The sequence below is a fragment of the Lissotriton vulgaris genome, chromosome 3_1 (genome assembly GCF_964263255.1).
Source record: "Lissotriton vulgaris chromosome 3_1, aLisVul1.2, whole genome shotgun sequence".
Taxonomy (NCBI): Eukaryota; Metazoa; Chordata; class Amphibia; order Caudata; family Salamandridae; genus Lissotriton; species Lissotriton vulgaris.
The window spans coordinates 1503440485-1503463644 of NC_141689.1; the positions used below are offsets into that span (position 1 = coordinate 1503440485).

The 23160-nt window shown below is 46.3% G+C and overlaps 1 protein-coding gene across 3 annotated transcripts in view; it reads left to right on the forward strand.

Moving 5' to 3' along the window:
• Positions 1 to 23160, forward strand: part of RAP1GDS1 (Rap1 GTPase-GDP dissociation stimulator 1) — an 892032-nt gene that overhangs the window by 811302 nt on the left and 57570 nt on the right. For all 3 annotated transcript variants that reach the window (XM_086961955.1, XM_086961956.1, XM_086961958.1), the window contains 2 exons: positions 3365 to 3499; positions 8419 to 8544. In XM_086961955.1, the coding sequence (XP_086818081.1) occupies positions 3365 to 3499; positions 8419 to 8544 (261 nt within the window). The remainder of the gene's footprint in view (positions 1 to 3364; positions 3500 to 8418; positions 8545 to 23160) is intronic.

Sequence of the window (23160 nt, forward strand, 5' to 3'; positions counted from 1 at the left end):
CAACTCCACCGCTCTGCTCGACAACCTCGGACAGCTCGAGACAACACCCACCCACACCGCCGGCTACACGCTCGACCCCATCTTCACCGCAAGTCCCCACGTCTCCTTCAACCGCACCACCAAACCCCACTGGACCGACCACCACTGCATCCACTTCACCTTCAGGAAGCCCACCACGCACCACCTCACCCAACTGCTGCACCAACGATGCTGGAGCATAGTCACAGAGGACCAGCTCACCACCACCCTCGCCCAGAACCCACCCGCCGACTCCACCGCCCCCGACACCGCCGCCCGCAACCTCAGACAATGGATCGACAATTGCGCCAGCACCCTCGCCCCACTCAAGACACCGTCCAAGAGCCACACAAGCAAGAAAGCCACCTGGTTCACCAAAGACCTCCAGGCCTCCAAAAGAATATGCCGAAAACTGGAGAAGAACTGGCTCCGCGAATGATCACTGGACAGCTACACAGCCCACAAGAACGGCAAACCTCAGCCATCACCAACTCATCAGAGTCGCCAAGAGGGCCTTATTCAAGGACCGCCTTGACAACAACGCACACAATAGTAAAGAGCTCTTCAACATCGTGAAGGAACTCTCCAACCCCAGTATCCATGCCAACGACATCCCGCCTTCGCAAGACATATGCGACTCACTGGCTACATTTTTCCACCACAAGATCACCGACATCCACGACGGCTTCAACACCACGACTGCACCGACTACTACCGCCCCCACCACCACCACACCAACCATCTACTCTCCTCAACAAGTGTCAACGACAAGGACACCAGCGAGATCATGAAGACCAACCACTCCGGCTCACCGCTAGACCCATGCCCCCACCACATCTTCAACAAAGCCAGCACATCCATCGCACCCCATCTCAGCAAGGCCATCAACATCTCCTTTGAGACTGCAACCTTTCCGGTAAGCAGGAAACACGCCCAGATCAACGCCTTACTCAAGAAACCAAAGGTGGACCCCAAGGACTTCAAGAACTTCCGGCCCATCTCCCTACTCCCATTTGCGGCGAAGGTCACCAAGAAAATAGTCAACAAACAGATGACCCGCTACCTCGAAGACCACAACATCCTGGACCCATCCAAGTCCGGTTTCCGCAGCAACCACAGAACCAAAACCTCCCTCATCGCCGCCACAGATGACATCAGGACCCTGCTAGACAACGGAGAAACAGCAGCCAACATCCTCATGGACCTGTCAGCCGCCTTCGACACGGAATGCTACCACACCCTACGCACACTCCTACACAACGCTGGAATCCGAGGGAAGGCCCTGGACTGGACCACATCCTTCCTCTCCGGCAGAACTCAGAGCGGCCGCCTCCTTCCCTTCCGCTCCAGTGCCATCGAGATCATCTGCAGCGTACCCCAGGGTTCGTCCCTCAGCCCGATGCTGTTCAATATCTACATGGCACCCTTCGCCCACGTCGCCTGTCAACACGACCTCAACATCATCTCCTACGCCGACGACACCCAGCTGATCATCTCCCTCACCAAAGACCCCCACACAGCCAAAACCAACCTCCACGAAGGAATGAAGGCTGTCGCCAACTGGATGAGGAACAGCCGACTGAAGCTGAACTTGGACAAGACGAAGGACCTCATCCTTGGGACCACCCCTTCTGCCTGGGAAGACTCCTGGCGGCCAACCACACTGAGCACTGCTCCAACACCCACAGACCACGCACGCAACCTTGGGGTCATCCTCGACTCCACCCTCACCATGACTAAGCAGGTCAACGTCGTCTTCTCCTCCTGCTTCAACATCCTCCGAATGCTACGTAGGATCTTCAAGTGGATCCCCACTGAAACCAGAAGAACAGCACCCAGGCCCTCGTCACCAGCAGGCTGGACTATGGTAACGCCCTCTACGCAGAAGCATCGACCAAGCTCCTGAGACGGCTGCAACACATCCAGAACACCTTGGCACGTCTGATCTCCAACATCCCCCGCCATAGTCACATCACTCCTCACCTGAGTGACCTACACTGGCTCCCCGTCAACAAGAGGATAACCTTCAAGCTCCTCATCCACGCACACAAAGCCCTCCACGACACCGGCCCAGCGTACCTCAACAGACGACTCAGCTTCTACACCCCCACGGAAGCTCCGCTCTGCCGACCTCGCCACTGTCCCCCGCATCCAAAGAACGACAGCCGGAGGCAGATCCTTCTCCCACTTCGCCTCCAAGACCTGGAACACCCTCCTCACCAAACTACGGCAGACCCAAGACCTACTGGCCTTCAGAAGACTACTCAAGCAAGACCTGGCTCTTCGATAAGTAGCGCCCCCCCATGCGCCTTGAGACCCTCATGGGTATGTAGTGCGCTCTACAAATGTCCTGATTGATTGATTGATTTGAAGGGTGGTAGTGAGGGAATCCGTAGAGAAGGAGGGCATGGGGGGGCACCAACAAAAATGGTGGCACCGAGCACCACCAACAGTAAAGCTGGCTCTGGTGCAGAGGTCTCAAACTTCATTCTGCCCATGTTTTGAGTACTGCTACTTGGAGCCAGCCCTGTTGTTACCTTCTGTGAGAGCCATCACTTAGAACAAAGGCTGTGTCTGGAGTGCAGCCTGAGAATGAAATTTGAAAGAGAACCAACCCAAACCGGGTTCTGGATTCGCATCCCTTGTCTGTAAAGTATCCACACTACCACTGGAATCATCATCCCTGCTTGATACCTTAGAAAAACCAAAATTACTTTTTATACAGTTTCAAAAAACATGATTCAAATAATATTAAAAGAACATAATAAGCCTCATACATTAGTTCACAACCACTGAACGGCAATGCGCACACATCTGTGCCACAGCACTCGCTTATTTTGGACCTCAATAGGAGAGTCGTATAAAACATACAGATTTATATAACGTACTTCTTTCACAATGCAATTCTTCTGCCTATGCATGCAATCTTAGATGACGTTGCAACTAGGTACACCCAGCCATGAGCTAGTTGTCTTCGTTCGTCTCCTAGTGACACTTCCAACTGTCTCAGTGAAACATTTGTCCACCGGAACTCTCATCCTGCCACTGGCCAGTGAACTGCCCTCAAGGACCGGGTAAACAACAACCAGGTACCACACACATCTCTGTTCAGACAGAAAAGCAAAACACACCATCAGGTGCAACAAACGCCAGTGACACAAAATTGTTACTAGCAGTGTACAAATTCATGGAACTGTTTATATGTAGGAGTGAATATGCACACTGAAGGCGGTTTTCCAGTATTGTTTCTCAAAAATCATTATTGGTAGAACGTCTTATGACCTGGAAAATGTTAAGAAGACCATAAAGTAATGGAAATACATTTGATTTTTCTTGTTCTTTTCAGATGGAAACTGTATACATATGGTGGACAATGGTATAGTTCAGAAGCTTATGAATCTACTCAACAGGCACGTAGAGCAAGGAAATGTAACAGTCCAGCATGCAGCTCTCAGTGCACTCCGAAACCTAGCCATTCCCGGTAAGCAACATATTGGAGTAAATATGGGTTGGTACAGTGCTTAATTTGAGCTGGTGGTTTCCGGTGCCCGGCGCCGGCACCTAATTGCCAACACTAGAACTTATGGCAATGCGCCACATGATGGCACTGTTCGTCTAGGTTAGAAATAAGCACAGCAACATTTGTTTATTATTTTATTTTAGTAAATGTTTAAAATGACTAATACCTGCTTCCCAAGCAATTCTTGTAGCTTTTGGGGGCTATGATTGTCTGAATTGTCACACTTATATGAGTTTGACAGTTAGTAGTTGTGTGGTAGTGTCATTGGCAGTGATGCCTGGGGCAATGGGTGATGCAAGCTGCAGTTGCTTCATGATGAGGCCCTGGCACCTATTTACAAATTAAGCACTGGGTTGGTATGATCAGCTATGTCTTCCCTCTCAAGAAAAAGGTCATCTTATGATCCCCTAAACTGATATTCATTGTATCCCTGAATCCAAGTTTGTTGAAATGAAGGTGTGATTTATTGCATTGATAAATAGCGATACCCTGAGGGTATGCTATTTATAGGGTGCGATAAGTAGCCCATATTAGGATGTTTTTGGGGGGAAACATGCAGATTTTGGTACTTACCACACCAAAATCCGCAAGGTAAGGTAAATACCTGTTACATTTTGGCAGGTTTCAACAAAGGGTAAGATACTGAAAACACTCAGTAATTACTGGATGCTGGAAATACCAACTAATTCAGCATTCCAATCTCCGTGCGAACAGGGGCCTACGCAGCGGGTCAAAAAAGTCCGACCAACGCGTTGTGAGAGAGTGTGTGTTTTTAAAAAGTACACACACATTGTTTATAACCAACAAGACTGCTTTCAGGTTCTTGAGCCAGCGCAGTTCGCTTCCGAAAATGTGGTATGTATGGGCTTTAACAAAATGAGGAGTGAAATAGGCGTCTGTCCCAGCTGCTGCCACCTTTACTCCATATTCTGCTCAGCACCGGGGCGTCAGCGGTAGCTAATGCAACGAGAAGCCCACTGATACTGCACACTGGCCCGAGTCCTTGCCCTAACAAAAATGCATTGATATGTCTTACTAGCAGGAATTACAAAACTGTATATTTTTTACAGCAAAGGTACGTCTGTTTTAAAGGTATAATAGTTTTCTACTTGATACGTCTGTTTGAGAGATATAATACGTTTCTACTTGAGTTAAATCGATTCTACAATCCTAAAAAAGTCGGAAGAAAATGAGTCCCCCCTTCAAAATGTATTAATTAGACTGCTTGCAATGCCAGTCGGAATTTAACTTCTGGCCTTATCTGTTTTCTCAAAAAAATTGCACAGTTTAGCGTTTATCTTTGTTTATTTTGTATTATAATGTTTTGTACTTAATAATTGACTAATTGTTGACGCTGTTTGCTATTAGATTGTATTTGTTTTGTGTGAATGTTCCTGGCGTGTTTCTTAGGCCTTTCTGAGGCACTTTTTACTAAACATACATACTATTGGTAGAGTCTCAACGGTTCAGTCCAGCATGGGAATGCCTGTCGCATCACACTGGAGGCATACTGCTGCTGATTAATCCTTTGGTGGGTGTATTCTGCCAGTTACCTTTATTTTTCAGCTTTTTTTTAAGAACCACAGTTTTATTTAAAATTATTTGATTGTTCCATAGTGGCGGTGGCTAGTCTGCCACATGCCGCTTTGTAACTAGCGTGAAGTTAGTTCTTTCTACATGATGCAGTTTATTAGTTTAATTGTTTTTTTTGTTGATCTGATCTATGACATTTAAAACATATTTTTCCCTCTAATAGCTTTATTAGTTGCCGACTTCCTTTGTATTGGAGACGGTGCAGCTAAGCATACCACCTAACCTATAGTTCCAGCAGGCGAACATAGGCTATATTACTTCTCTTTTGAGTTTTCACTGTCACAAGCTTCAAAGAATAATTTACTACTGTGCTTACCTTTGAGTGCAAATTAAGACCTAAAGAAGGCCTGTATTTATGACTCAATCAATCCAGGCATTTGTAAAGCGCGCTACTTACCCGTGAGGGTCTGAAGGCGCTGATGGGGAGGTAGGGGGGGGGGGGGGGGGTTGATCGTCTGTTTGAAGAGCTGGGTCTTGAGGAGTTTCTGAAGGTGAGTACGTCTTGGGTTTGCCGTAGATGGGTAGGGAGGGTGTTCTAGGTTTTGGTGGTGAGTTAGGAGAAGGATCTGCCGCCGGAGGTTGTTCGTTGGATTTGGAGGACATCGGCGAGGGCGAGGCTGGTGGAGCGGAGCTGGCGGGTGGGGGTGTAGAAGCTGAGTCTGGTGTTCAGGTATGCTGGTCCGGCATTGTGGAGTGCTATGTGTGCGTGGGTGAGGAACTTGAAGGTGATCCTCTTGTTGTCGGATAGCCAGTGTAGGTCTCTCAGGTGGGGCGTGATGTGGCTGCGGTGGGGGACATTGACGATTAGTCGGGCTGAGGCGTTTTGGATGCGTTGTAGTCATCGTATGTGTTTGGCTGGGATTCCTGCGTAGAGTGCGTTGACGTAGTCCAGTCTGCTGCTAACGAGGGCCTGTGTCACCGTTCTTTTTGTTTCGGTCTGGATCCACTTGTAGATCCTGTTGAGCATGTAGAGGGTGTTGTAGCAGGAGGAGGAAACAGCGTTGATCTGTTTGGACATGGAGAGGGAGGAGTTGAGGATGAATCCTAGGTTGCGTGCATGGTTGGTGGGTGTTGGTGCTGTTCCCATTGTGGTCAGCCACCAAGAGTCGTGCCAGGCTGAGGGGGTGGGTCCGAGGATGAGGACTTCCGTCTTGTCCGAGTTCAGCTTAAGGTGGCTGCTCCTCATCCAGTCGGCGATGGCCTTCCTTCCCTTGTGGAGGTTAGTTTTGGCGGTGTGTGGGTCCTTGGTGAGGGAGAGGATGAGCTGGATGTCGTCGGTGATGATGTTGAGGTCGTGACGGCGGGCCACTTGTGCGAGGGGGGGCCATGTAGACGTTGAACAGTGTCGGGCTGAGGGATGATTCCTGGGGAACGCCGCAGATGATATCGGTTGCTTCGGATCGGAAGGGTGGGAGGCGGACGCTCTGGGTTCTGCCAGAGAAGAAGGACGCGGTCCCGTCAAGGGCCTTCTCCTGGATTCCGACTTCTAGGAGGCGCGTCTTGAGAGTGAGATGGCAGACTTTGTCGAAGGCGGCTGACAGGTCTAGGAGGATGAGGGCTGATGTTTCGCCTTTGTCTACTTGGTGCCTGATGTTGTCTGTGGCGGCGATGAGAGCTGTCTTGGTGCTGTGGTTCCGTCTGAATCCAGATTAGGACGGGTCCAGGATGTTGTTGTCTTCCAGGTGGTGGGACAGTTGTATGTTGATGATTTTCTCGATGACCTTCGTCGGGAACGGGAGTAGGGAGATGGGCCGGAAGTTCTTGATGTCCATGGGGGTCCGCCTTGGGCTTCTTGAGGAGGCCGTTGATTTCGGCGTGCTTCCAGCTTTCCGGGAATGTCGCTGTTTCAAAGGAGATGTTGATGACCTTCCGTAGTTGGGGTGCGATTTCTGCATCTGCTTTGTTGAAAATGTGGTGTGGGCACGGGTCTGACGGGGATCCTGAGTGTATGGAGTTCATGACCTTGCGTGTCTCGTCGTCATTTACGTTGGACCAGGAGGACTCGCCACTGTATGTCATTTTCACTACAGAGCCAAAGGTCACTTTTTCTGCCTTGTTTAAGGGGAAAATATCCAAACAAATTGAAAGCGATCATAGAAACTAATTATGGCCACAGCAGAGCACCTTTTGTTTATCATTTAGGCAGAAATCAAATTTGTTCTTGGTGTTTGAATAATCGACATCATTCTCTACCAAGGCCATTGACACTTCTTTTCATGAAAATCAAAAGATTAAAAAAATTGAGATATCCCAGATGCAAATTAGACATGTGACCAATAGCAGTCTGGGTGTGCCCCTCGGTGTACAGAGTCCATACGTTCATATCAACGGGATAGGGCTATGTAGAGCCCCATCTAGGCAGAGATTCCTCTAACTGATTTTAAGACTTCAGCTAGTGCTGAGCATTGCTCCACTTGAGTCCCTTAGTTCTTCAAGCATGTAATACCCAATACTTTGCCCTTACTAGCTGCGATGCATTGAACATAGTTGAGCATTGCCGCGATGGTCTAGCAGCAGTTCATGGCCTAGGTACTTGCAAAGAAGATTTTCCTTCCACAACTTGGTTGTTGAGTCTCTGGGGAACAAAATAATGCCGGCGCATTTCCAAGTGTCCGATCGCCAGAAGGATGTTTTCATCATTGGAGAAGTCTATGAAGGTGTAAGACCAGCACACTCATCACTATCACTGCATGTTATTGACATTTAGGAAGTTTCCTTCTATCCTCAACTAAAAATTTTGAAGTGCAGTACTAGAACTCCGGAGACGATCATTAGTACAAAGTATGCGTGACATATTCTTTGCAACGAGTTCCAATTCGGACAAAAACTAGATATAAGTGAAGGACAAATGACCATTCCAGCAACCCGGCTTTGCTGCTCGCCCTCCCTATGTATATGCAAACCATGGCTATTCATGATTTTACGTGGTCAATCAAGGATGGATCATGATCCATCCTTATTTATGTCTGTACTTGTGAAAAGGACAGTACTTTGCGGTGATCTTTTTTGAGTGAAGCTGAGGTGGTAGTGCTTGTTATATGCAGGGGGATCAAGAGTGCTGCCCACACCCAAACAATGTTGAGATTTCAGTGAAAGGAATCTTTGTCTGGTCGTGCTCGCAAAGTAGGGCTTTTGCTAACTTTTGAGATCATTGTTTTGGTAGTGGAATATTTGCCTAAAAGTATATTAAAGCTGTATCTTGTGTTTATTTCATCTTAAGTATGGTAACATAATTTCACTTTATTCAAAATGATGAATAACATGTATTGCTCTGTTTTGGTTTTCAGTAATAAATAAAGCGAAGATGCTGTCAGCAGGTGTAGCAGAAGAAGTACTCAAATTTCTGCGATCTGAGATGCCTCCAGTGCAGTTCAAACTATTGGGAACACTCAGGATGTTAATAGATGCGCAAGGTAACATACTCACCATTGTTCTGCTTCTAATTTAATTAATTGTAATAAACTGTCTTAAAGCTCTGTTGACTCTTTTGTGACCTTTGCTGTTTGCATTGATGTTTCCATATGCAACAGTAACCATAGCTCCAATTTAATAAATATATATTGACTGTTATTTCTAATGTCTGTACATGTTTACAGTCTTTGAAGAGAGAACACGACTGACGTGCATCGAGTAAAATAACTTTGGGTCCACTTGAACAGAGGTCACAACTTAATTTAGATGATTTATGAATTACGAAATGGAATTTGCACAGAAAACATAGCATATGCAGATGTGACTGGTGATAATTGCATCAGGAACACCCTTTATGAATGGGCTGTTGACGAGAAACATGTGCCAGTCCCAACCAGTAAATTGCTTCCAGCATTCCAGCGCCAGTATTAGCAAAAACACACGTAAACAAGCCTGTTAATATACAAAAACACACAGAAGATGTGATTTCAATATTTTTGTGCATGTGTGCAAGTGTCTGTAATCTAAAACCAAACAATACGTGTTGTCAGGTTTCATTACGGGAAGCAAAGGGTTGTTCATTGGCAAGGTGCAAGTTTCAATCACACTTTGGTATTCTAGTTGGTCTAAGATGTCTTTGACCTGTTTCTTCACCTTATTTTTAATAGGGTACTGTCTCTGTGGAGTTGGAGTATTTTTTAATGGGATTTTGTGGTGTTTGGACTCTACGTCCCACCCTACATGGTTGCGGTATAATGCTGGAGCTAGCTCTTGCGCCCACTCCTGCGCATATGAGTGTTTTAAAGAAACAGGAACTAGGTTGGAAAAGGCAGGCAAAATAATGCTTTCACCTTTTGGGCAATTCATTACAAATTCAAGCAGACAATCTTTTTCTGCTAACGGGATGTCCTATCCAAATTTCCCAAAAGAGACCTTTAAATGTTCTTGAGATATCCCCCTCTATTTGGAGATTAATTTTGTGTAGGCTGTGTGGGACACTCACTCTTGTATCAGTTGTTTCCCCTTTGATGAATTCATTCAATACTGCTGTCACCAGAAATTCCTTCAGGTTCTGGGGAGCTATTGTTATTTCTGTCATGCTGTCTAGCACCGTCTGAGCCCATTCCGCGTTCAGAAGTGGCGTCCTCAGTAACTTGGGCATGTCTGATTTTTAATTCAGCTTCTTTGCCTTTGGTTGCTCTTCCTGTTTTATAATGAAATCTGAATTGCGATGTGTTTCCCTTTTTTCCTTTGGTTGATCTTCAGTCTTTTGTTCTGACCGTCCTTCCCTCTCCGAGTTTTTTGATGAACCCTGAAACGAACGAAAGGAACGTGTATCAGTATCCTGATACCGGTCAGGTTTCTTAATGTTATCATGATTCCTAAGGTTCTACCTCTTTTCAGAGGACTCTCGTTGGGGAGACTCACCCCTTGATCATGAAGTGTTTCTTTTATCTTTATTATTATTTTTGTATTGATTATTATTATCCAATTTCTTGTTAGAAGAAGCAGGTGCTTGCTTTGAGTTATCCTTGTCAGAATTACTCACCACTTGTGTTTTTCCCTGGTTTGGCTCCCAAACTATCTTTACCTAATGAAGCATAGGTTTCCTCATTAAGTTTTGGTAGTACACGCTCCTGATTTGTAGGAGGCGTTTCCCTTAAGCGTTGGCGTATAGCCACCGCTTCCTCCTTGATGTTGCTCAGCATAGTAGCCAAGTCTTGGTCAGAAATTACCTATCAATTTCATTCTCAACTCCAGGACAGGTCCTGCCCTGTACTCATTTTGTATCTGGTTCAATACTTCAGGAATAACTGATAAGGTCGGGGTGCCAAGTATTCTAATATAGACTGCACCAAAGATTGTTCCCCATGTGGTTCAATCCTCAAGTGAGGGAACCATGCCCATTGGCAAGCAAATAGTTAACATTCTGTGTTGTTCCTGCGGACCCGTATGGGGAAATATTGCTTCCAACTGTGCTATTTTTTGAGCAATCTACAATGGTACTTGGTCCCTTTTTGATGGGAATGCACCCATTACTGCTTTTAGTGTCTGCAGACTAATTATTGGTGTGTGTTGAGTCTGAACGTCCGTGTTCTCATATAGGATGTATTCTTCCAGTGGATCCACTTCATTATATTCGTAAAATAAATGTGCCTGTGGATCTGCAAGTTGGAATTTTACTCAGGAATAGAATACCTCTGATCTGAACACCTCGTGTGCCTCAATCTCGAAAGTAACATTACCACCTTTACAGGGACATGTTCTACCAATCTCAGAGTTACTGCCTGTATGCAGTTCTCTGTGATGTTTAGAGCGTTAGCAAATTCGTCTCCTTCCGCACTTCCACTGCTACTTGCAGGTTCAGTCATTTTGAAAGGAGGAGAAAGTAAAGGTTTAAGAGGTAGGGTTTAGCACAATATGGGAACCTTTAATCCTTACAAGCTTGTCTAAAACCTTCAGCCAATACACAGGGTGTACCTGCTCAGCTGGGGTGGATATTTCTTCCCACTTCAGACGTCTCTGAAAAGTGTGAGTAGGGCTGTCTGAGAAAGCATGATTCAACTACTCAGATTTTACTGTTAATATAAGAGCCAAACCAACGTTAGCAGCGCCATGTCGTGTAGTTCCTAGGACCCCCCAGGACCTGCGCATTTTGGATGACCTAAACTGAGGGCTTGGTGTGCAGACAGACTCTGGACACCCTCTAAGGATGAATCAGCCATTAGACCAGCTAGCTCTATGGTGCCACTACCACCGTCCTGTATTTTACAGTGGTGTATGTAGCTTCTGGCAACCACTGAACATGATAATCCTAATTCCTCCGGTATCGTGAAAAACAATACGCTATCTTTCTCTCAGTCACTCGTGCTTACTTTTCTCAGCATACAAATAGAGTGACGATTGGAGCGGTTTCAATAATTTTTGCTTGGTCAAGCGCCTTGTCTAGTGTGAAACATATTAGCTGCAACAGTCAAAAGACCGGAGCAGACAAATGCAATCGTTAGCACCAATATCGTAAATACTAGATATATTTCTAGCATAGTGCTAATAGGTGAATAAAAGCAGATTATATAAAACAATAGCATTGGCGTACTCCTACGATGCGTAGCGTACCTAAATGTACCTAGCCTAGATATGTAGGTGAAGCATGTGTATGTAAGTGCTAGTATATTTCCTAACGGAGCCAAGAATCCCCCGGGGAATTGCTAACCCCTCACTTAATCGTTCTGAATGAAGGAACCCGTCTCTGTGTCAAGGATGGCACCCCACAAGGGTTGTCAGATCTCTGCCTGTAGATGGATCAGCCTGCAGAGCCTCTGTCCAGCGTGGAAGGAATTCTCCTTTGTCTCTGTAAGAGAGAGTGAGGTAGAGTGAGGGTCTTTTATACTAAAGTGGTCCCTCAAGGGTGTCTTCCTGAATCGATATGTTTTAAAAACATTCACTAATCCCTGGCTAATCCTTTTCTAAACAAAAAAACTGAAGCACAGCTGGCTGTTGTCCATGGATGCAAAAGTGGTGACCCTTAAACAGAATAAATCTGCTGTGCCTGGGGACAGGTTTATGTATGTCAGCTACAGGGATTAAGATAGGGTACCCAGAGCCTGATGTCTGAGACAGAAGTAAGCTACTAGGTAAAAGGCCACCTGTGTTAGGACCGTTATGTCGTGTGGATTGGACAAAATGCATGTAATTGTGTGGTGGGGTTGAAGTAAGGGACCGGAGACCAGATCGTGGTAAATAGGGTTTTATTTTCTTAAAGGTTTTCTTATTACGATTGGTAAGTCTGTCCCGATTATACACTGATGGATCCGTGGTTGTAGGTGACCTCAGTACGCTGTCTCTTCTGCTTGGCTCCCCTCCTTCTGTGGTCTTGGTACCAATACCGGATTTCCTCACCGCGGGTTACATGTGGAGGAAAGTTACAGAGCTTCAGGTCAGATGTCCGTTCTACACGAATGCCCGGGGGATCAGGGAGTGAGGAGTTCACATCTGACTTGGTGTATAATACAACACGTTTCTCTCTGGGGGTGTGAGGTAGGTTTTGGTGAGAAGGGGGTGATCGAGGAAGTGGGAAGAGGGTGTGGGAACAAATATTTACAAAGGGGAGGCAAGGGCAGGGTCGTAAGTTGAGTTATGCTAGTAGGACGAGTCTCCCCGCCTCCCAACCCAGCCCGACACTCTGCCGTACCTGCTGAAGCCAAGCTCCTCCTGGAACGAGGCTCGGCGAATCGCGGGGTCGTTGGCCTCCAGGCTCTGCCGCGGCTCCTTCGGTCGATGTTCCTTTCTCCTCGAGGTCCTCTGCCTCCCGTTTTCGCTCCTCGCCTCCAAACGCCGTTCGAAATCCTCTCCTTAAGTAACTACTCTCCGGTGACGTCACACGCCGTAGTCTGTACTTTCTCTATTTTATCCAATCCTGCCGCATGGACGTCAAAAGGGGGCGTATCTTCTCCGTACTCGAACGCCCAGTTAAAGGAGCCTTCACCCTGTTCTTCCTCTTGGGTTAACTATAGCGGGTGTCTATCACTACTCCACTCGTTCTGAAGGGGATGGAGAGAGGGTGACAAGATAGAATCAACAGCCCACCATTCCCTGTTAGGGGAGCCCTCGTCGACCAGCCGAGTCTCTTGGTCACAAATTGGTATGTACATGATGGGACTATCCTAAAGGACATGACAGCGGTAGGCCGATCAGATGGATTTCCGGAGGCAGAGCATTCCAAATTTTCAGAGAAAGCTCACATTATTTTTTTGTGGAAAATCTGTGGTTTCAGCAGCAGGGAACTGGTACTTCGTGATGATCTGAATCTGTCCTATAATTCGAGCGTTTGTACCACATACCTAGGGGTATTGAAATGTAAGGCTTTGAGTCATGCACACAAATTCTAGTTGTATTATTGCCTCATAATGGAGCCAGTTCAGGGGTTTTAGACCTGGAGAGATGTTTGTTTATTTTTGTTCTGGTGACAAGTCAGGCAGCAGCGTTGAGAGGCCCTTAGAGGGGCCAGCCTGTATCTAGACCGGCCACAGTGTGTAGCACTTCCGTAATCCAGCCTGGGAATGACTAGGGTTTGGACCGCAGATTTATGGTCGTAATGGGTGAGAAAGAGTTTTAATTTTCTCAAAATGCTCATCTGATAATTTTCTCCTTTGGTGGCAGTATTGTTGTGATCCTGCTTGTGCAGGTATTTGTCTAGTGTAATTCCTAGAGATCTCCAGAGTCTGTAATGTGAGGTGTGCAATTGAGGGCAGTTAGTTGCTTCATCTATAGGTTGATCTTGAGGTTGTGTTTAGGTGGAGAAATGAAAAGGAATTCAGTTTTGACAGCATTAAGTTTGAGATGGTTGCGAGTAAGCCAATTTTGAGTGTTTTGTAGAGTATTGTTGAGGGACATGATGTCTTCTGGGGAGGAAATTTTCAGGTGCAAATGGGTGTTGTCTGCATACTTGTGATAAGGAAAGTTAGAGGATGTCAGGGAGCCTATTGGAGGTTCCATGTCCATGAATAAGTTGAAGAGAGTGGGTGAGAGGACGCATCCTTGTGGGACGCGTAGGGTGACCACAGTGAGCTTGGATAGGGATAGATTATGTGAGTGTCTGCTGATTCTGTGCTGTGACCTTGACAGAAGCTGAATTGGCATTGGTCAAGGAGTTGGAAATTATCTATTACTCAGAGTTCTATTATGGAGGAATGAGGTAAACCAAATGTAGTATAGTCGTGTTTGACAGTATCAAATGCAGAGGATAAGTCAAGGAGGATAAGCCAACACAATTCACTCTGATCCAGCATTTTTAATACATCATCCCCTATGCGAGTGTCTGTTGATTCTGTGCTGTGACCTTGACAGACGCGGTACAAAAGGGGGTGGTGATGGACGGAGCATCTGAATCAATCAAACACTCACACACAGTCAAAAGATCTGGGTTTAATCCATCACCGTTCTTTAGCCCACTCTGCCACCCTAGTTCAGACATGGCTATATGCAAATCAGTCTGACCCTGTGCCTCATGGGAACAGTCCAGCCCGAACTGCCAAGCCATGTCTTCCCTGGACCGGAAACAAGCTTCCGAGGACCGGTTTCTGGCATTCCAGCCGTCTTCAGCCTGGCTTACTTGAATCCAGTGGCAAAGTGAGCTTGACAGAAGCTGAATTGGCATTGGTCAAGGAGTTGGAAATTATCTATGTGGTTGAAGAGTTGGACCTGGACACGTTTTTCAAGAAACTTCATCAGAGGGGGAATGTTGGAGGATGCACGGAAATTGTTAAGGTCTGAGTAATCTGCAGTTGTTTTTTTTTTTCAAGATGGGGGTTGCCTGCCCTACTTTTAGGCATTCAGGATAGGGCTTTGGTAGAGCGAGGCATTGACGATTTTGGTACATAAAGGGAGAATAGAAGATTTGATCTCCTTAAAGATATTCAGAGGTAAAGGGTTAATAATTGATTAGATGGTTACAAAGCTATAAGCATATTGGGAATGTAGCTTTCATTGAGGGGTGTTAATGTGTTCAATGAGGCATTTTTTTGGGGGGAATGCCCATTGCGGCCAACAGGAGCACCAGTCTTTGAGGGATGCAGAATTATGTGTAAAATAGCCGGCAGTAGGTTCCTCGCTGACTGCAGATCATATTCAATAGTTTCTGATTTTCCCAAGAAGAAGTAAGCAAAGTCCTTGCAGTTTGAGAGCATGTTGAACCAAGTACTGGGGGGGTGGGAAGGGGAATTAGGTTTGGTGGTCCATTGTTGCTTGATATTATCAGAGAGGTTGTTCGAAATGGGGGTCTCTCCTTGGCAATGGTTTGCACCTTGTCCAAGTAGGGACTCTTCCTTCTAATCAGGATAAAGAGTTACGCTCCTAAAATAACCCCTGATCACCACCTTGGTAGTTTGGCACAAGCAGTCAGGCTTAAAGGCAGTGTGTAAAGTTTTTGCACATAACCAACAGTAACACAGTGTAATCACTACAAAAGGACACCACACCAGTAAAAAAAAATCCAATATTTTTATATACTGAAGACAAGACCAAAAATGATTTTAAAAAATCCACAATACAGTACTTAGAAATCTTCAGTTATCAAAATAACCTTGAAAAACAGTTCCTTGATGTCTTTAGCTCCGTCTGGGGCTATCCTAGCGTCGTGAACACCAAAATCCAATAATTCTGGCTGACCATGGCGGCGCGGGCCAGCTACAATGTTGTTAATACCCGCAAAACAGTACCTTTAGAAATGCAGGGTGTCGGTGACCTCTGGTTGAGCTCCGAAAGCACAGTGTAGGCAGGCGTCTGTTCCAGAGGCTTGCAGATCGAACTTCTCGCAGTTGAAGTCAGGAGTGCTGGCGTCGGCAGGCGTCGGGTGCTGCGGTGCGATGTGCAGCGGGTCTCGGCGCAGTGCTGGCAGGTCACTGTACAAGCAGCGGCATTGTCGTTGCTGAAGCGCTGTCGTCGGCTGACGAACTGAAGTCGATGGTGCCGGCGTCAGTAGGCCAAGGCTGCGGTGCGGGATGAGGACGGTGCGTCGTGTAACTTAGGTGCGGTGCCCTCGAACCATGGTGCATGCAGCAGCTTCAATGTCGGCGTGAAGCGGCGTCGTTGGGGATACCAGTGCGACGATGTGAAGTGAGGCAGTGCGGAGTGCAGTGCCCATAGGTCGCTGTGCAAGCAGCGGCTCAGTGGCGGCATCAGAAGTCAGCAACAGTGAGACCAGGGTTGCGGTGTGGCGTTGCGGCAGTGCCCTCTGCACTGCCTTCAGGACACGGAGTTGGCAGCGGCATCGTAGACTGCGTCTGGTTGCTTTTTCTTCTGTTGCAGCACAAAACACACAGCCTCCAGTGCTGATGGAGAAGAACTTGAAGTCTTTACTGTTCCTGAAACTTCTTGAACGGGGGGCAAGTTCTACCTCAAGCCCTTGGAGATACTCAAAGAAAGAACTTTCAGAGAGTTCAGTCCAGCCCTTTCACTGCCCAAGACAGAAGCAGCCCCTGCAGGCCAACACAGCAAAGCACGCCGCAAAGTGGTAGCTCCTCCTCACAACTTCTCCAGCTCTTCTTCTTGGCAGTCGTCTTAGTCCAAAAGAGTTCTAATGTTATGGGGTCTGGGCCCCAATATTTATACTTCCACGTCCTTTGTTCTCTGAAGGCAGAAAGTGTCTGTACCCAGTCAAAAACAGTTCTGTCCTCACTGGTGCAGCTTCCTGGCAGGGAGTGGAGACGGCATTGTGCAAGGCAGACCAGGCCCATTCAGGGGCAAGGAAATCTCCTCCCACTACTCTAAATGCAACCCAGGTTTATTCAGCCCAATCCTGACCCATCAGACTTCTGTAGCCGCTGCCCCGCTCCAGCCCCTGTCATCCAAAAGCCAGACATGCAATACACAAACCGAACAGAGGCACACTGAATGGTTAGGCAAGAAACGATCGGGATGAATGATCGTATAGAACACTCATGTTTACTATGATTTACCATCTAAGTACCTTACATTGACTTTTGAACTTCACTGGTCCCCCCAAATCAATCATTCATTTGGTTATTTGCTGTTGCCGACGAAATGCTTTGAATATTGTTTTGACTCATGATGCTTGCTGTCATTCAGTATATTTTATGTCGTACATTTTATTTGTCACTTTTCAACATTTTGCATGCAACTTTATTATCCAACTTTATTTTCCGGTTTCGAACACTTTGACACTTCCTTATTTGAAGCGTCTATACTCGTATCACATGTTGGGAGCGATAGAGCACTTCTCTCTTTTCATTGGACGGTCTAAGCCGATCACGTGACCCGCGGTCCACATATCACTTCTAGGTTTGTTAAACCTTCCAACTCCACAGAGTTTCCTGAGAAGCGGTTCTATCCGGTCCTTTCGTGAGTGTTTCCTCTATTTATTTTTTAACTTTGGTTTCCATTTCGACTCTGTTTCTGTTATACCAGTAATGCCCTATGACACAACGCTTGTTTCCGGCTCACTTCTCGTTCCTTTGAACTTTTCACACAAATTACCACTCGATTTCTAACTACTTCACGTTTCGGCACTTTATCCGGTTTCATGCACCATACACGCGATCATTGTATTATACCGTGGTTGGATTTCAAAGGTAGCACGTTCATTTTGAGCACTATCTTCGTGTGTTAATACTGTATATATATCGATGGAGTAACTGATTTGGTCCTGTTTTACCCCTTGTTTCAGACCCCTGACGAAGGGTCTTGGTTTTCAGACCCGAAATGCATTGGGTGGATCTAAAATAATGTTGAGTTTGAACATTGCGACATAAGATGGATATTATGGATGCAAGAAACCATTGTTTGCAAATTTGATTTGGATAATACTTTGAAGAATTCACAAGGTATGAACTAAATAAATCGAACTTTGAGAAGAAACCAAGTTGTTTCATCGTTTACTGAGCGCACAGTCTGCGGGCAGGTTATCCTACCCACAACATTTTCTTTGTACGTTTAAGGCACGGTCAGACTACGTGCGACGACTGCAGCACCATTTTGATTAAACCACTAACTCAGAATAACCACTTCCAATGAATCAAGTGCACAGGGATAACAAACTTTCTCCCTATCCCAATTGGGGGCCATGTCTGGGATGAGGGGATAAAAGTTGTGAAATATCCAGCAACTGTCATGCCTGTTCTTCCTCGACTGGAGAAGAAGTACAAGGCTCCAGAAGATAGCCCCACTTGTCTGGTCAGCCAGCCGAAACCGGACTCTGTAATTTCTCAAGGGGCTCAAAGGAAGTCAAAGAATCAGTCGGCCCCCTTCACCACACCACCGGATAAAGAGGGTCGACGACTAGATAATGTGGGGAAGATGTTCTCTTCTATGTCCAGCCTCTTGGTCAGAGCGGCTAATGCCTTGGCGATTCTCCCCAATTCCTCTTCGGAAATTGATTGCGCAATGAACATTGCTACTACAGCTTTACGCATGAGTGCCAGTTCTCAGACGGCAAGGCTGGCTTCGGGCCACCTGGTTTCGCCCAGAAGTCCAGAATAAAATCTTGGATCTGCCTTTCGATGGGGAGATGCTTTTTGGGAAGCATGTGGACGATGCACTGCAGGATATAAAAAAGGACACAGAGACTGGGGACTTTGCAATACCGCAAAGTGCCTTTCCGTGAAGCGAGAGGAAGAGGTTTTTCTTCATAGAGGAGTGGATACCACCAGCAACGCTATTCCTCCTATTCATAGCCATCTCAGTCTTATAGGCCCCAGTATTCTCAACGTCAACGTCAGCGCCAGTTGTCGTCATTCTCTCGCCAATCTTCTAGAGGACGACAAGGGCACCAGGGGAGAGATTCCTCTAAGCACCAATAGCGGCTTCCCGGATCTATCTACTGTTCCTTCGCCCCCTGTAACACCAGTGTGGGGCAGGATATCATAGTGCTTCCACAACTGGCAACTCATAACATCAGACTGGTGGGTCCTCAATATCATCCGGTTTAGCCATACACTGGAGTTTCAACACCATCCACCCTCCAGAGCACCTCGTGCTCACCAACTACTTCTCAAAGGAGCAATAGAGCCAGTACCTCTGTATCAATGAGGCAAAGGATTCTATTCCCAGTTCTTCCTCGTTCGCAAGACCATAGAAAAGTGGCGCCCAATTTTAGACGTGAGAGAGCTCAACACTTATCTCATAAAACTCTCGTTTAGGATGGTATCCCTACAGGACATCTTGCGGCTCCTCAATCCATGGGATTACATGGCCACCCTGAACCTCGAGGACGCATACTTCCATGTTCCCACCCACCCTGCCCACAGGAAGTTTTTACGCTTTACAGTAGCCAAGAGCCACTTCCAACTCAAGGTCCTGCCTTTCGGACATAGATCCGCGCTGTGGATATTCATAAAGGTCTTAGCTTCAGTCGAAGCGTTTCTCAGAAAACAAAAGCTAGAGGTTTTACCTTATCTGGACGACTGGTTGGTAAAAGCACCGTCTTCTCAGGAAGCATCAGAAGCAGTCGAAAGTTACATTCAACTCTTTAGTCATCTGGGACTTCAACTCAAGAAGGAAAAGTCAGTCCTCTGTCCTTCCAGGTCAGCCAAGTTTCAGGGGGCTTTTCTGGACACAACTTGTTGCAAAGCTTTCCCATCAGAGGAAAGACAGCAAAAACTGATCACCTCCGCCCGTTGATTACAAACAAGATGGTCTCTGTCTATTCGCCTTGACAAATCTCTTCTAGGATCAATCTCATCTTGCATTACCTTAATTCTGCATTGCAGGCTATGAATGCTCCCACTCCAAGAGCAATTGGAGTTGCAGTAGTGCCAAATAGAAGGCTCTTTCGACAACAAAGTAGTCATCACTCCTCTTATGAAAGAGGCGGCCAGCTGGTGGATGGTCAGAGACAATATCTCTCAGGGTCTCACCTTCACAGTCACTCCAGCTCCTCTGATACTTACCACAGACTCCTCTCTAGAAGGCTGGGTAGAGGTCTTGCAAGACCTTCAAGTGAGCGGCCGCTGGCGGCTCCGAGCAACGCCGTCTCCACATCAACCTACTGGAGCTCAAGGCGATTCGTCTAGCTTTCTCTTTCTTTCTGAGAATCCAGTAATCCACTGTCCTGGTCTGTACGGACAACACGGCGGCCATGTATTATGTGAACAAGCAGGGTGGAACAAGGTCTTGTCTGCTGTCCAAGGAGGCCCAGGAGATTTGGGAGTGGGTTATCCATCACCAAATCTCGCTTTCTGCGGAACATCTTCAGGGTGTCCTCAACTCGACAGCAGATATGCTGAGTCGTCTCAAATCTGCGAGTCACGAGTGGTAATTAGACCAGTGCACTCTGGAGAGAGTTTTCAATCTTTGGGGCACTCCGTCCATAGACTTTTTTGCCACTCCAGAGAACAGGAAAGGCCGATTCTACGCAAGCATGGAATGCCATCCGTGATCATTGGGGAATGTGCTTTCGATGGCCTGGCCAGGCGCCTTTGTTTACGCCTTTCCTCCAATTCCGCTAATCCCAAGACTGCCCCGGAAGCTCAAAGCAGAACCCTTCAGAATGATTCTGATGGCATCGGCGTGGCCCCACCACTTTTGGTTTACATAGCTTCCCCTACTCTCCCAGGATCATCCACTTCAGCTGCGTCCAATTCCCTCTCTATTAGCGATGTCCCAGGGCCAAGTGGTACATTCAGTCCCGTGCTCTCTTCAGTTGACAGCGTGGCTCCTGAGCACAGAGAATTTCAGAGCTTGAATATCCCTCAAGAATGTAGAGAAGTGCTAGCTCAGGTTCCCGCACCCAGTATGAATAGGACCTATCGTTCGAAATGCAAATGTTTCTGCCTGTGGTGCCGCCAAGAGAACATTCATCCTTTCTCTTCTGCTCCTCATCAGATCTTGCCATACATTTTGACTCTGGCCAAATCAGGGCTCTCCCATTCTTCGATCAAGGTGCACCTGGCAGCTATCTCTAGATTCAGGCGAACATCTTCTGGCCCTTCCCTCTGTCTGCAAGAATCGTGACTATTTAGGGTTTTCCTTCCAGTTAGACCTCCGCCACCCATATGGCAGCTCAACTTGGTGCTTGCTCAACTCATGAAACCTCCTTTTGAGCCACTTCATATGGCAGACCTTAAGTTTCTCTCAGGGAAGGTGGCCCTCCTTCTCGCTTTCACATCAGCCAGGAGGGTTGGTGATCTTCAGGCTATCACTATTAAGGATCCATTCTTACAGTTTAAAAAAGACACTCTCATCCTGAGGACAAATCCAAAATGTATCCCAAAAGTCACATCGGATTTTCATTTGAGTGAACCGGTCATTCTGAAATCTTTTTTCCCTCGACCGGCAACTCCAGCAGAGAGGTCTCTTCATTCTTTGGATGTTCAAAGAAGTTAAAAATTGTATCTCCAATTCACAATGGACTTCAGGAGATCTACTCAGCTCGTTGTCGCTTTCAGTGCACCTCGCAAAGGTTTCCACCTTTTTGAAGCAAGGGGTTGCACGATGGATTGCCAGCACAATCCACTACTGTCACCAAGCGGCTGGTAAGCCCCTAGAAAGGAGTGTCTGGGCGCACACGACAAGATCAGTTTCATCTTCGACTGCTATTTTCGCTGGAGTGCCGATCAAAGACATTTGCAGGGCAGCTACATGGAGCAGTGCCCATACTTTCACGAGACATTACTGCTTGGACTCTTCCACGCGAAGTGATGCTGCAGTGGGACAGGTAGTTCTGAGGAATCTCTTCCAGTGAGCGGTGAGCTTTCTCTTTTAACCCTCCATCCTGTTATTGGTTTCGCACATTTTGTATCTGATGATGTTTACTGACTGCTGTTTGGTAACTGGTATCTCTTATGATGATATACACACAATGTTATTCTATGGTTTATTACACAAAATGTGCGTTTTTTCTTACTGCTAGCTATTCTGATACAAGCTATGGGAATCTATGAAAGTTCCAATGCTGGAGTAAGAAAACAAGTTACTTACCTGAAACTTTGGTTCGCCAGTATTGATAGCTTTCATGCATTCCCATGTGCCCACCCTCCTTCCCTAGGAAAGCCATATTCTGTTATACTGTTACACAGCGCTGACGAAAATCTGAGACTCGGAGGCTCTCTCAGAAAGGTTCTATGGGGTGAGGCTAATCTGATTGGTTGTTGCTTTATTTTGGTCTCTTTTACAAAAAGAGGCGGATATGCTACAAAATTAGATGAGGCCTAGGCCTTCTTTTCTCTTTTGTACCTACTGCTATGGTATTTTTTTTTTTTACGGAGACTCCCATTCCGACGACGGGGAATGATACAAGCTATGGGAATCTATGAAAGTTACCAATACTGGAGAACCAAAGTTACAGGTAAGTAACTTGTTTTCTTCGATTTTGTGCCACAGTAGAATCAAAAGATTCTGGGGTGAATTTTGCTTTGATGAAAATCTCTTCTGGAAATACTCTGCTGCTGTAACAGATCCTCTAGAAATAGATTAATTATACACTGTTAATAAAAGCCAAATATCATGGGTGTGAACTTCTGACAATTTCCTGTTAACGCTGTAGCGGCATGTGAGACCTGTTTTTCGCAGCTCCTCCGCTCGATTACAAAACATTGTTCACTATACATATGAATTAAATTTCTAAATTCAATCTATATAAACTGTCATTAGGCCAACTAAAGCAACTATACTGTGAGGCACCAGGCTCACAGTGTATATATTGTAAAAAATCAGTCTTGATGCAGTTAATAAGGATTGTGTTATAATAGTGACTGCTTACCTACACCCCTGAAAACATATAGTTCTTCCATAGATTCATAGCCAATTAAGTTTTGAATGAGATGACTTAGTATCCAGCATAATTTCCTAGTTTACTTGTTATAAGAGTTTCTGAGGAAATGTGAGCGCAGGTGCCTTCATATCATATTAGAACATTAGAATGTTGAGAGGTCCATTTAAGAGAATGGAGTGCTCTGGGCTTCTAATGGCTGGTAGAAGCCCAGGGAGCAACATTCCGATGTTGTTTTCATTTCACAGCTGTTGCTGTGAACAAAGGCCTCTCAGAGCCCGAGAGGATTTTACTTTTCTGGGGCTCAGAGAGACCTTTGTTTTTACAAATTAGAACCTTATGCCCTCAAGGGGCAGAATCTTCTAATAGCCTTAGAGCCCTCCGTAGCAGGCTC